The 13,790-nt window shown below is 41.8% G+C and overlaps 1 protein-coding gene across 1 annotated transcript in view; it reads right to left on the minus strand.

Annotated features, from left to right (window-relative positions):
- FBXL7 (F-box and leucine rich repeat protein 7) overlaps positions 1–13,790 on the minus strand; it is a 436,126-nt gene that overhangs the window by 316,469 nt on the left and 105,867 nt on the right. Inside the window, exon 2 of the mRNA XM_050794701.1 lies at positions 6,505–6,594. Within this exon, the coding sequence (XP_050650658.1) occupies positions 6,505–6,594 (90 nt within the window). The remainder of the gene's footprint in view (positions 1–6,504; positions 6,595–13,790) is intronic.

Consider the following 13,790-nt stretch of genomic DNA (forward strand, 5'->3'; position numbering starts at 1 on the left):
CTACTGAAAGGCTATTATAAAATCATGAGTTGACTTAAACATAAATGTTTCCAACCCTAGGTAACCAGCTAATCTACTCAAGAAAGTTAAGAACCTTTTACCTATGGAGCAGATCCTTTCCTCCTACTGGGAATAATGATCTTGGGCCAAAGGATTTGGGCTTAACAACCTCTCTCAAACTATTCTGAATAGCCTGCATCAGTTCTGCAACCAGCTCAGAACAGACAGCTGGAACTCAGGCAGGCAAAAGATAATTAAATAGTGAAGGTTATGTTTTTTCTAATTTGATCAAAACAATGCTGCATCAAACTCCTGCCTGACCAGTTATTAGGTGTATAATCATAAGCAAACCCTTGCTGGGCACGCTGGCTCACGCCTGTAATCCCAGCACTTTGGGAGGCCAAGGCAGGGGCATCACTTGAGGTCATGAGTTCGAGATCAGCCTAGCCAACATGGCAAAACCCCATCTCTACTAAAAATATAAAAATTAGCAGGGAACAGCAGCACATGCCTGTAGTCCCAACTACTAGGGAGGTTGAAGCAGGAGAATCACTTGAACCTAACAGGCAGAGGTTGCAGTGAGCCGAGATCATGCCACTGCACCCCAGCCTGGGTGACAGAGTGAGACTCCATCTCAAAATATAAAAAGAAAACAAACAAATCCCTTCATTTCTCTGTGCTACAGGTATTTGTAAAAATGAGTGTATTGGATCTGAAAATTGACAAGGCCCTTTGTAACTTTGAAAATCCTTTGGCTGCATGGTTGTCTGGTTTGATAATCAATGTGCAGAATCAAGCTATCATATGAATAACCCGTGCTGTCAACGGGTTCAATATTTGAATTTGTGTCCTGTTTAAAGAGCAGCTGGCCGAAGCCGACTCTTCATCAGCCAATCAAATTTGACCTTTAAACTGACAGTTTTGCCTTCCCCCAGCTCCAGAAAAGACTGAGCCGCCCGCCTGTAGAGCCATAGGCTCATGCCTTTCAGTTCTATGAAAGAAACTGAGGCTCAGCTTGCTATTTTCAGGAAGCTTCTTCCTAATTAACCTAATCCAACTGGTTCTACCCAACGAGCTCTGCTGTGTGCTCTATTCCAACCATGGGCTGGATGTGACTTTCATAACTGAAGGTCAGAGGCCCCTCTTTCCAGTATAGGAGAGAATACCCCATGAATGAGAAAGACTGAACAATACGAAAGAGAAAGAATAGTAACACAACTGGAAAGAATTAAGCTGTGTCTTACAATGTTGGAATGTAGATTATGTTGGGAAAAATGGAAAATTTCCAGCCTTCTATACTTGAACCCAACCCCCCCCCCGCCCCCACAGTGTCAGGAAATTAGAAAGTTAAACTGTCACAAGAAATACAATAGGCTGTAAAGAACGTCTACACCACTTATCAGGGAGAAAGCCCTGCTCGCTGCCAATTCTTTACAAGGGCTGTGGCTTTAGAGTCTCAAAATTAAGATGCCCTGAACTTTGGCATGAGACTTTGGGATGGAACACTCCCAGTGGATCAAAAATGCCATTCTCTCATGAATTAAAACCAAAATGTGCCCACTGTGCCTAGGGGAACAGCCTTACGACCCAGAGTGGATTAGTTAGAACACTGGATAGACAGGAAGATCATAAGTCGTTAGCAAAGAAACAGACTTACTGGAGTGGATAAATTCGATGTCTTTACCATTAGGGTTGGGTGCTAGAACACATAAAATCGGAGCTGAAGTGAGAGACTATGCAGGAAAAGCCAAGAAAAAAAACACAAAACCAATGTTTGGGAAACCCATGACTCTACAATCTCACATTTCTTCCAGAACTTTCCAGGAAATAATTTACTATGATGAGTCAGTTCTAACCAGGCACCACGTGCCGGGCTGGGAACACTAGTCCAGGAACTCACTATGAGTTTCAGGCCAGCTCCGCCCCAGATCTGGAGCATCTGAGAAGTTTTGGGGCCAGCGTGCAACCCTGCTCTGTGCACCAGCCAGACCTCCCCTCGGAATGGGTCTGCTAGCCCCATCTCTCCCCAAAGCTGCAAGAAGTATTTTCAAAGAATAGTTTCCGGGCCGGGCGTGGTAGTTCACGCCTGTAATAACTGCACTTTGGGAGGCCAAGGTGGGCGAATCACCTAAGGTCAGGCGTTCGAGAGCAGCCTGGCTAACATGTGAAACTCCATTTCTACTAAAAATACAAAAAATTAGCTGGGCGTGATGGCGTACGTCTGTAATCCCAGCTACTTGGGAGGCTGAGGAAGGAGAATCACTTGAACCCAGGAGGAGGAGGTTGCAGTGAGCCAAGATCACGCCATTGCATTCCAGCTTGGGCAACAAGAGTGAAACTCTATCTCAAAAAAAATAAATAAATAATAAAAAAGAATAGTTTGTGATGACTCAGATATAAGTCTAAAGATCATGCAGAAGTGGTAGCTGCCCCAACACTCTTTTTTAAGAGTGTTTTTTAATTCAATGCTTTTTACTAAATTTACTGAGGTGTGCTGCTATCATCACTATCCAATTTCAGAACATGGTCATCTCCCCAGTAAGATTCTTCCTGTCCATTTACAGTTAATTCCCATTCCCACCTGAAGCTGAGGTTATGTGAGGGCCCTCTGTTTCCTCTATCCCCATGTCCTCACTTTATTTACCAGCACAACTGCATGGAGTAGTTGGTTACCTATGTGTTTCCTACTAAGTGACAACACCTGTGTGGTTAGCTACCATGTAGATGTCAGATACAAATGCACATACACATACACCACCAACCAGGGAAGCAATGTGAACCCTCCCTATCCATCCCATCAGGGAAAAGGCCAACACTTCTGCAAAATGCTTCCAACCTGGCTATTGCAGGTATAGCCATGGTTTTCAAAGACTGCAGGAAAACTGAATATTATCCTTTACAATACATGTCATTTTAAAAAATCAATATCATTCAGACCTTTAAACTAAGAATCTTGCCTGTGCTCCCTGAAGGTGATATTGGTGAATCCAGAGGTGAAAAATCATGAGAACATCAAGGAATTGAAGAAAATAACCATCATCAACTGGCTCCTGGAAAGCCAATTACATCCAATATTTTCTTAACATCAAAGGTTAAACATAGTTCTGGAAAACAGCGGGAAGAGAAACCAAGAAGCAGTTTTAGCTTGGCTCCTCTGCAGTCCTGTTACAGGTAGTTAGGTAGGCATGAGCAGGGCAGGAGAAGGCTTCCCACCCCACCCCAACTAGAAATGTCAGTGATGGTTTGGCATCATCTTTTTAAAAAGTGTAATTCCACAACCAGAGAGAGACAAGCTCCTGATGGCCCACACCGGTTAATATTAAACGTTGTTAACTGAATGCAGACTCCAGGGAGAAACCGCTTCCTGGGCATGCATATTAAGAGACAAAAATGGCAAAGTATGATCTTCTGGGTATACTCCACCGGAAAAAGGAAGAAATCCTCAGATGGGCATGGGCATGCATACAACTCCCTAAACACACTGCACATGCTCAGTTCCCAAGGGTAAGGAGGGCTCTGCACATGCGGGAAGACCACCTGAAGGGAAAAACCATGGGAAAGAGGTGAGCTTATAACAGTCCCAGGATCCCCATTAAACAGGGCACATGACCTTCTCTCTTTAACCTTCAGGTGCCCTCTTGGGTCTCTTCCAAGCACACCTTCTTTCTTTTCTAAGGCTTTTATAAATAAACTTCCATTCTTGCTCTGAAACATGCCTCAGTTTCTTTTTCTGTTTTATGTGCCTCAGTCAAATTCTTTCTTCTGGGGAGGCAAAGACCGAAGCTGCTATAGACCCGTCGGGATAGGCCGCCAGTAATCTGGGGTAACTCAGATCTCTTCCAGTGCTAAGAGTCTGAGGGAGAAGTCGGTGTTTGCCTTCTGCTTCTTCCTCAGTGGTTTCCTAGGCGTTTCCCAGTGAGAAGAAACTTATGCACCATAGTTGAGATCCACCCTCTGGAGGTCAGAGAAGCTGCCCTAATCACTCATCGTGAATGGTCTCCTCCTGGGACTCTGTCTCCTGTGCGTGGAGAAAATTAGCACTGGCGACTCTGGATCCATATTGAAAAAGCAGCCTGATGAGAGGAAACTAATCATACCTGCAAATATCCCTGAAATACATTTTAACGTAATATGTGCCCACATCTATTCTATTTTTTAAATATTTTAAGGTTAAATTGATTTTTAAAAAACTACAGCAAAAAGGATTCAGACACACAAATAGCAGAACTTAATACTTTCTTTTTAAATTTTTCAGTTATGCAAGGGAATAGGCAGCATCTTTCATGGGGACAAGGCTCTTCTACTTAAAAGCTAGAAGGAAATTCCTCACTAATTTAGCCCAGTTGCTTAAAACTCTGTTCCATATGAACATAACATTTTCCTATTTTTCTCTACTGATTCTACCCTCAGAATAACACAAAATACACTGTGACAAAATGTATACAACATTGGCTGGGCCTGCACCTCCTCATAAGGGAAAGGCACAAGAAAATGAAAATTTAAAGTCCCTACAGAGTTTTTTTTCCCCCTTTGGAAGCATAAAAAGCAGACACTGTTAAATGCATGAGGTCCCACAATACCCTCCCGCAACCCCTGCAACACAGCTCATATAGTTTTGTATTTTCTGTATTTGAAAAGGAGAAAAAATAAGAGATCTTTAAAAACACAGATTATTTAACCTGCTTTTAACTTTCTATTTGGATAACCATTCAAATTAGACAAATTATGGGGACAAGCGTGACTGTAAAATAATGGTAGAAAACATTGATAATCTTGCAAAACAGATTTCTGACTAGAGAGGATTGCACTATATTAAACTGAAATGATTTCCACTATGGCTCCTAAGAATGAAAGCTTCAAAAGTAAATGTCAGGTCGGGTGTGGTGGCTCATGCCTGTAATTCCGGCACTTTGGGAGGCTGAGGTGGGTGGATCACCTGAAGTCAGGAGTTTGAGACCAGCCAATGGAGTTTGGCCAACATGGTAAAACTCCATCTCTACTGAAAGTACAAAAATTAGCTGGGTATGGTGGCAGGTGCCTGTAGGCAGGAGAATCGCTTGAACCCAGGAGGCAGGGGTTGCAGTGAGCCAAGATCGTGTCACGGCACTCCACTCTAGACTGGGCGAAAGAGCAAGATTCCGTCTCAATAAATAAATAAAGAAATGTCTAGAATCAGTTAACGAGATTTGTACATTACCTTAACTGAATTTCATTAATGATCTAATGTCCATACCTGAATTAACAGGCAGGAAATTAAAACTGGATTGCTACCTGGTGCTTCCGTACACTGAAGAGAACACTCCAATCTGCCAGCCTTATGATGTTGGGGAAACGCATCAAACAGTGCTAAGGTTTTAAGCACGGAGAATATAATCCAGTTATAAAAGCTATTAACCCAGAGAAGTTAATTCTTTGCTACTTGAAGCACACTAAGACAAAACATATCAAAGAGAAGACATACACCAGCAAATGTAAACCACATACAATTACAATACATAAATCATAACGCAGATAGAAATCACGGATCTCAGATGGCCAATGTCAGCCCATGGGTACATGCCCAATATTACGACCAACAGAAATTAAATCTCTGAAACAAAAAACTACAAGTGTGCATCCACAACATCCCACACACTTTAGGAAAACAGGCACTACACAGTGTCATGAAAATTAGCTGACAGCTCAAGGTCTCTCATTATCAATGGCATGGATGTTTAAACTGGACTTTCATCTGACAATTAGTTTAGCAAGAACTCATTTTCAGACAGTCATTTAATCATGTTTAACATTAAATCAAAAGAGCCGATTCTATAATTGGGTCAATTTTCCACTAAATAATTACCATAGAAACAATTAATTCCACACTCAAACAAGTAAGTAGTAACTCCAAAGCTTCCATATTGAAAAGCAGTGAAATTCTAACATGTATTACCACATACAAATTGTTCATCAAGAATATCACTGCGACCAATCTTTGTCCTGACAGGGAGGACCTCTTACATATTCTTTAAATAATAATAATCAAGAAACCTCCTTTTTTCCTACTCCCAAATTCTGGAGATTAACTCAAGTTCTACAAATAACATGACTATGATAACCCACTGTCAAAATCTTGAATTCCAGGTGTGCCTATTTTGCAAGTTCCTCTAGGAATATTCAACTGCAGCACAAGGATTTTAAAATAATACCATTTTTTATACCGAAAGACAAGGTATATGATACTGTAAAGCTTTCCCCTAATTCAGCCTATTCCATTTTCACAAAACAACAACATTTGCCTTATAATTGAGGCACCTGAATCCCATCAAATTGATTTTCATGAACAGTAACTGCAGTGCAGCAACAGCAACAAAAAAACTTAGGAGACTCTGAACATTCTAATTTTTAAGGATCTCATATGCTCCCACTCAGGAGAATAGAACTAATGCTCCCACACTTTATTTCTCTTCCAAAAATAGCCGGCCCTGTGAAGAAAAAAAGAGATAATGAAGACCAGCTGCCTACCTTCGCTGGTAGCCACATTCTTCTGGGCTTTGGTGGGTGTGTGATCTGTACTTGAACTCACGTCAGATGAGATGCTCGAGCTGCCTTTGCCTGGAAGAAACAGGAATGAGCAGCTTTTGAGATTTGTCATTTCAGACCTGGACCATGCCTTCTACACGGTCCCACACCAAGCCATATCACTAATTTCCAAGAAAGCAGCTATAATACAAAGAATGGAGTTTATTACGTTTTTTTGCCTTATGCATTAAATATCTTTTGGGAAATATGATCCATGTTATAGTAGAAGTAAAGTCCTCTTATAATATAGCTTGACTATAAACTCAGACAAGATTATAAAACATAGTCAAATATGATAACATAATCTCTTTTTGGCATAGATGTGAATAAGAAAGTACATGTGGGGAACACATCTCCTGCATTAATTTTTTATTTGCAACTATAAATTATGCATTTTTCAATAAAGGAAATAAGCAAAGAATAAGGCATAATCAGAGGAGCAAGAGCCTGCTAACTCCAAATAGCTGCATCACATCAAAAAACAAATCCCCTGCTTCAATAGGTCCTTCTTCAAAAACAAAACACAACAAAAAACATTTCATTTATCTAACACAGTGGTTCTCAACTGGAGATGATTTTTCTGTTCAAGGGGACATTTAGCAGTATCTGGTATCATTTTCGGTTGTCACAAATGAGCCAGAAGGTGCTACTGGCATCTAGTGGGTACAGGCCAAGCATGTTGCTAAACATCTTAGAATGTACAAGGCGGTCCCCACAAGAAAGAATTATCCAGCCCAAATTTCAATAGTACCAAGAGTGAGAAGCCCTGGTCTAAATAATCTTAGTTCAAGGCTGAGTTTCTACCCTTCTACCTTTAATATAGTCATATACATTAATATTACTAAACATTCTTCAAATTCAAATGTCACATGAAAGTCTGTAACTATGAACCACACTGTACTGCCCAGTGATGGAGAAGCCTACTGACTGTGGTGGGAAGACTCCTAAGACGCCCTCACGGTATCCAGGTCCGCATCATCTCCTCCGCCTTGAGAGTGGGCTGAACCTGTGACTGGCCTCTAACCAATAGGCTGTGGTGAAGGTAAGGCATTCTGCAGATGTAAAGTCCCTAACAAGTTAACTGAATTAATGACAAGGGAGATTATTCTGGGTGGGCCTGACCTAATTAGGTGAATACTTTAAAAGACGGCCTGGAGGAGAGAGACCCTTCCTGCTGTCTTTGAAGCAGCAAGCCCCCCAGTCAGTTCTACAGCTACAAGAAAATGAGTTCTGGCAACAACCAAGTGAGCACTGAAGAGGACTGTGAGCATCAGAGGACAGCCCAGCCCTGGCCAATGGCTTCACTGCAGCACTGTGAGACCCAAACAAAAGATCCAGCTAATGTAGGCTCAGAACTCTGATACCAGGAAACTGTGGAATAATAAATGCTCCTATGTTAAGCTGCTAAATTTGTGGTAATGTTTTTATTCAGCAATAGAAAGCTATTGCTGGACGGGCACGGTGGCTCGCGCCTGTAATCCCAGCACTTTGGGAGGCCGAGGTGCGTGGACCACTTGAGGTCAAAAGTTCAAAACTAGCCTGGCCAACGTCGTGAAACCCCATCTCTACTAAAAATAGAAAAATTAGCCCGGCGTGGGGGCACGTGCCTGTAATCCTAGCTACTCGGGAGTCTGCAGCAGGAGAATCGCTTGAACCCGGGAGGCGGAGACTGCAGTGAGCCAAGATTGTGTCATTGCACTCCAGCCTGGGCAACGGAGTGAGAGCCCGTCTCAAAACCAAACCAAACCAAACCGAAACAATAGAAAGCTATCGCTAATGACCAACTGGTTATATCACAGATGAATTCTTTTTGCTCCACAAGTGATGATCAAAACTCTTACGTGCAGCTGAGAAACATCATTTTCCAACAGTCTTTTCTTCCCCATGGTAAATGCAATGAACTGAATGTTTATGTCCTTCCAGAATTCACATGATGAAATCCTAACGCCCAAGGTGATGGCATAAGGAGGTGGGGCCTTTGGGAAGTGGTTAGGTCATGAGGACTCTGCTTAGTGCCCTTATGAGACATCCCACAGAGCTTCCTTGCCCTTCTGCCACATGAGGACACAGTAGAAGACTATTTATAAAGCAGGAAGTGCATCCTCACCAGACACTAAACCTGCCGGCACCTTGATCTTTGACTTATCTGTCTCCAGAACTGTGAGAAATACATTTCTGTTGTTTATAAGCCCCCCAGTCTATGGTGTTTGGTCATAGCAGCCCGAATGGACTAAGACAGTACAGAACTCTAGCTAAGTAGCATAAGCTTACAATCTAAATTCATACAGAGTAGAACTCCTCAGACTTTGGAGTTTTGTTTGCTTATGATGAAAGTCACGGAACAATCCAGGCTGATGTTTAATATCACTTGAGGAGGAAATGGCTCAGGTGATATTACCGATGTGAGTATCAGGGAACTCAGAAACACGGCCATCATTTCCTCTCACTATCGCCCATTGCTCATTGGGACTTAGGCTCTCAACAAATCTGTTATTCCCTTTGTCCCCACCCCTTCCACAACCTCTACCCTCAGAATTAACCAAAACAATGCAGTAATTGTCCATTTGTTTTTGCCTAACCAGCCTTTGTGGTCTGGCAGTTGTGGCCATTTATCTGCCATGGTTCATCTTTGGAAGTCGGTTGACATGGCAGACTGGGCACCTAGTTAGAAGTATGTCCACATGGCCTCTGACCCCAGTCTACCACTCTCTTGCTTTCTGACCTTTGACATTCACTTCTCCCCTTGCAGCCTCAGTATCCATATCTGGTAGGGAAAACTGCTGGAAAAACGATTCCTAACAGCTCAATCTATAATTCTTTGAGTTCATTACTTCACTCCTCAAACCTCTATAATCCAAACCACTCCATTTAATAAGGCAAATAACATTATTGTGCAACATCAATACGTAGACTTAAATTATTTTTATGATATTGTTGCTTAGTGATGTGCAAATGGAAAACTAGAAATGAACTCCATATGCTCTAGCTCTGACTCAACAATAAAACTAAAACAAAATAACAAATTAAATGTAAAAACAATAAAATCCATAACATTCAAATTAACGGCATTAGTTTAACACGATGGATGATGTTATTTTGCTGAGATTAAACTGTCGTTCAAAACTTAAATACAGTACTCGCTGCTAAAGCCAATGTTCTCTTGGTTTTGGCATGCACGTGCCCACTCCAGGCTGTGTGAGGACTCACTTGCATATCACTTTCCTCAACTCAGGGAACACTTCCCTCCTACAAAGAGATGGCATCGGGTGGCTTTCACTGAGTCTGACTGTATCAGCCACATTTTTAAGACTGCTCTTTTGTTGCTTATTCATCTACAACCACTGGAGTAGAGCGCCTTCCTTTAAACATAGGGAAACTTGGACAACATAACTCATGGCAGGACTCTCTTATAAAGGGGAAATAATACACAGCTATTCATTATTTTTAAGATTATCATGAAAATGAAAGCACAAAATAAAACTACACATTTCAGAGAAAATTCTCAGACACACGTGAGAACACACGTGCTGATCCCTCAAAGGGCTGCAAACTCCAATTTAAAAATTGCTTGTTTATGAAAAAAGAGTATAAGGTTGAGGAAACAAATAATAATGTTATTTATAATAATAGATAACAATAAGTGCATATGTTTCATTGAGCACTCTAATAAATGCTTTACATGCTTTCTCTTATTAAATAGTCATTACGCCCTACGACAGTATTTCTCAATCATTTTCTCATTATTTAACCCTCCAAGGAAACTGTTTAGACTTTTTTTTTCCTAAGTACCCCACCCCCAATGAAATCGCACCACCACAGATCTACTGTATATCTCTTATGTACTATGTATGTGATTCTGCTTAATACAGTGTTTCTGGCAGGGCTGTATTGTGTCCCCTTAGGAGCAATATCACCACCATTGAAAATCTATGTCTTTTGATAAGTAAAACATTTTAAAGTACCTGAGAATTTAATTAAGTAATTAAGGAAATCAATATTTTGTTTTTATTTTTGTTTTCTTTTTTTTTTTTTTGAAATGGTGTCTCACTCTATTGCCCAAGCTGGAGTGTAGTGGCGCCATCACAGCTCACTGCAGACTAAACCTCCTGGGCTCAAGTGATCCTCCTGACTCAGCTTCCCAAGTAACTGGAACTACAGGCACACCAACACACCTAGCATTTTTTTTTTTTTTTTTTTTTTTTTTTTGTAGAGATGAGGTTTCATTATGTTGCCCAGACTGGTCTCAAATTCCTGGCCTCAAGCAATCCTCCCACCTTGGCCTTCCAAAGTGCTAGGATTACAGGCAAGAGCCATCACTGCCTGGCCATTACAGTTGATTCTCATAACTTGAGATATTTAGGTTCTATAAAGTAACCATAAACACTAAATTAGCAAATCATTGCCCCAAAGGGAAACAGAGTTAGGTTCCTGTGAGCCTCTGCTCACATTTTTATCAATGGATCAACACGTCAATTTGGTTTTTGTGTGTTTCTATTTAAAGACATCTTATTTAATACATATTGTTGATGCATTGTCATGGAACTCAATGCCAGTGGCACTGTAATTCATGTCTGAGCAAAGCTTATCTGACACATATTGGCGACATCACAGCCCTCTTGCACTTAGGAACACTACACAGCTCTTCAACACTACACTTCGGGGTCGTCTTAATGAAAACAGCAACAAAAAGCACAAAAAGCAAAAAAAAAAAAAAAAAAGGCAACAAATGGACCCCAAAAAGAACACTGTGCATAGTAGGAGAGCTGAAACAGGAAGGCAGAGTGTCACCGTGTTCAGCCTCATCTGGGAAGGTATGCATTGCACAACACAAATATTTTACCGCTCTGCATGTATTTGTGAGTTACCCTAAAGTGCCTCAAGAGTTGATGTGGTGATTACGCATAAATTTTAGCAAGTAGGCAAATTCTCAAATATGAAATCCACAAATAATGAGGACTGACACTGCGTCATCTTGTATTATATGTGATGTTGCAGCTTGCGGCCCGCTTCCATGTAGACGGGGATAGGGAGCATGGAGGATCTGGAGTGAAGAGGCCTGGGTTTATATCTGGATTGGCCAATTATTAGTTTTGGGCAAATTATTAGACCCTCTCTATTGTAGTTTCTTTAGTTTCTTCAGCTGCAAATGGGGTGAGGTGGAGGGTCAATTCCTGCCTCATAGGGTTATTGTGAAAATTAAATAAAATAATTCAGTTTGAGTACTTAGGATAGTGTGAGCACCTACGAAATACCCAACAAATCTTTGTCGAAAAATAATTCAGTTTCCGTCCTTAGGATATTGTGAGCACCTAGGAAATACCCAACAATCTTTGTAGGATCCTGTGTTGGGATACCATGATATGTTCTTCTGCCCTGCTTCTGGAAGCAATAATCATCTCCTTGTTGAGTTCAAGTGGAGAGGGAGGCGGGGAGGGTGGTGCTCAGAGAAGAAATGTTACAGAAGGAATTCAGAGGGAAAAAACAAGGGGAATATTCCGTTTCTAATATTCAAAAGCAGAAGTCTGCAGTATGACGATGTTCTTGCAAGTCAAGCTATTGTCTCAGGATGGAACTGCCTACATTCTCAGCCCCTTTAGAAAATCAAGAGTGAGAATGTCAGATTAGACCCTGGAGTTGTACATACGGAAAGTCCAGATAAGAGGGAGGTGGTGTGAAGAGCACAGGAAGCCACCCTATGGTGACACTGGAAAAGACCAGGAGCAAGAGAGGCACAGGAGGGGAGCAGCCAGATTGGACTTTGGTTTCCCTCTCTGGGATTCTTCTGAGAAAAAAGACGGTGTGTTGGATAAGGGAGAGTGATATGGTTTGGCTGGGTCCCCATCCAAATCTCACCTTGAATTGTAGCGCCCAAAATTCCCACGTGTTCTGGGAGGGACTCCCCGGTGGTAGATAACTGAATCATGGGGGCGGTTTTCCCCACACGGTTCTCGTGGCAATGAATAAGTCTCACAGGATCTGATGGTTTTACAAGGGTTTCGCCCCTTCACTTGACCTTCATTCTCTCTCTTGCCCGCTGCCATGTAAGATGTGCCTTTTGCCTTCCACCATGTTGTGAGGCCTACCCAGCCATGTGGAACTGTGAGTCCATTAAACCTCTTTTTCTTTGTAAATTACCCAGTCTCAGGTATGTCTTTACCAGCAGCGCAAAAACAGACTAACATAGAGAGCAACTCCGGAGGCTGTAGAATTGCTGTCACCTCACTCCCTATGCTAAGGATGCTGCAGAGCACCTGCCCTCAGACTGCTCAGCCAGCAGCTAGAACCATGGCTACATCAAGCTGCTGGGTAGCACAGTCCAGCTCAGGGCAGTCTTTGCTGCAGCTTGTGGAGTCACCTGGGTTTCATGGGGGCACTGACATGATCACAAGTCAAGGAAAGTCTGTTGGGGGCTTGCCTTAGGGAGTCAACACAGTAGAGTGAGATGCTTCTATTAGCCACAGCAAGAGAGCAGATTGCCATGTCAGGGCCAACTGGGAGGCACAGTCAGACCTTGGCATTAGGAAACAATAAGAAACACTGGCACAGTGATAGACCAAATGAAAGGATGCTTGACTAGAATAAAAGACCGGCACATTCACTCGCAAAAGACACTCTACTACCAGCAATAACTAAGCTATGTTGGTTTTAGAATATGTCCACAAATTCTTTGGCATTCCCATTTCAAAGGCTGAAGCCTCATCTCCCTCCCCTTAAATGGAGAAAACTCTGGGGGTTGAACCTGTGCCTCAACTTGCCCTTCAGATGGCTCTGATTCACCAAGTGTGAGAAGCAGGCAGTGGCTTGACCTCTCCATTAGCTGTATTGAGAACCCGGGATGATGAAGGTGAAATGAGCAGCCCAGTGAGTAGCACACTAAGGAGTGTGTAATAAACATCAGCCACTGTTACATCACCCATCAGGGCTGCCTGCTTCGTGTGAAATTGGAGTGATGCAACATGCCCAGGTGAACATCTCTCAAACTTTCTAAGCACTCTTGTCTCAACCATAAAATAAAGATATGCACATGCAAACAAAAGACAGCCATTACCTCTGGCAGGTAAAGCATGAAACCATGACCAATGCCTGTGAGAACTCACCCTGTGAGTTATTAATATTGACCCATTTGTTCAATTTGTATTAGAAATTAAGAAAGGAAAAGTAAAATAATTATTTGACTGTTACATAAATAAAATAAATACTATATATGACATAAATTATACATAATTTAA

The sequence above is a fragment of the Macaca thibetana genome, chromosome 6, assembly GCF_024542745.1.
Source record: "Macaca thibetana thibetana isolate TM-01 chromosome 6, ASM2454274v1, whole genome shotgun sequence".
Classification (NCBI taxonomy): Eukaryota; Metazoa; Chordata; class Mammalia; order Primates; family Cercopithecidae; genus Macaca; species Macaca thibetana.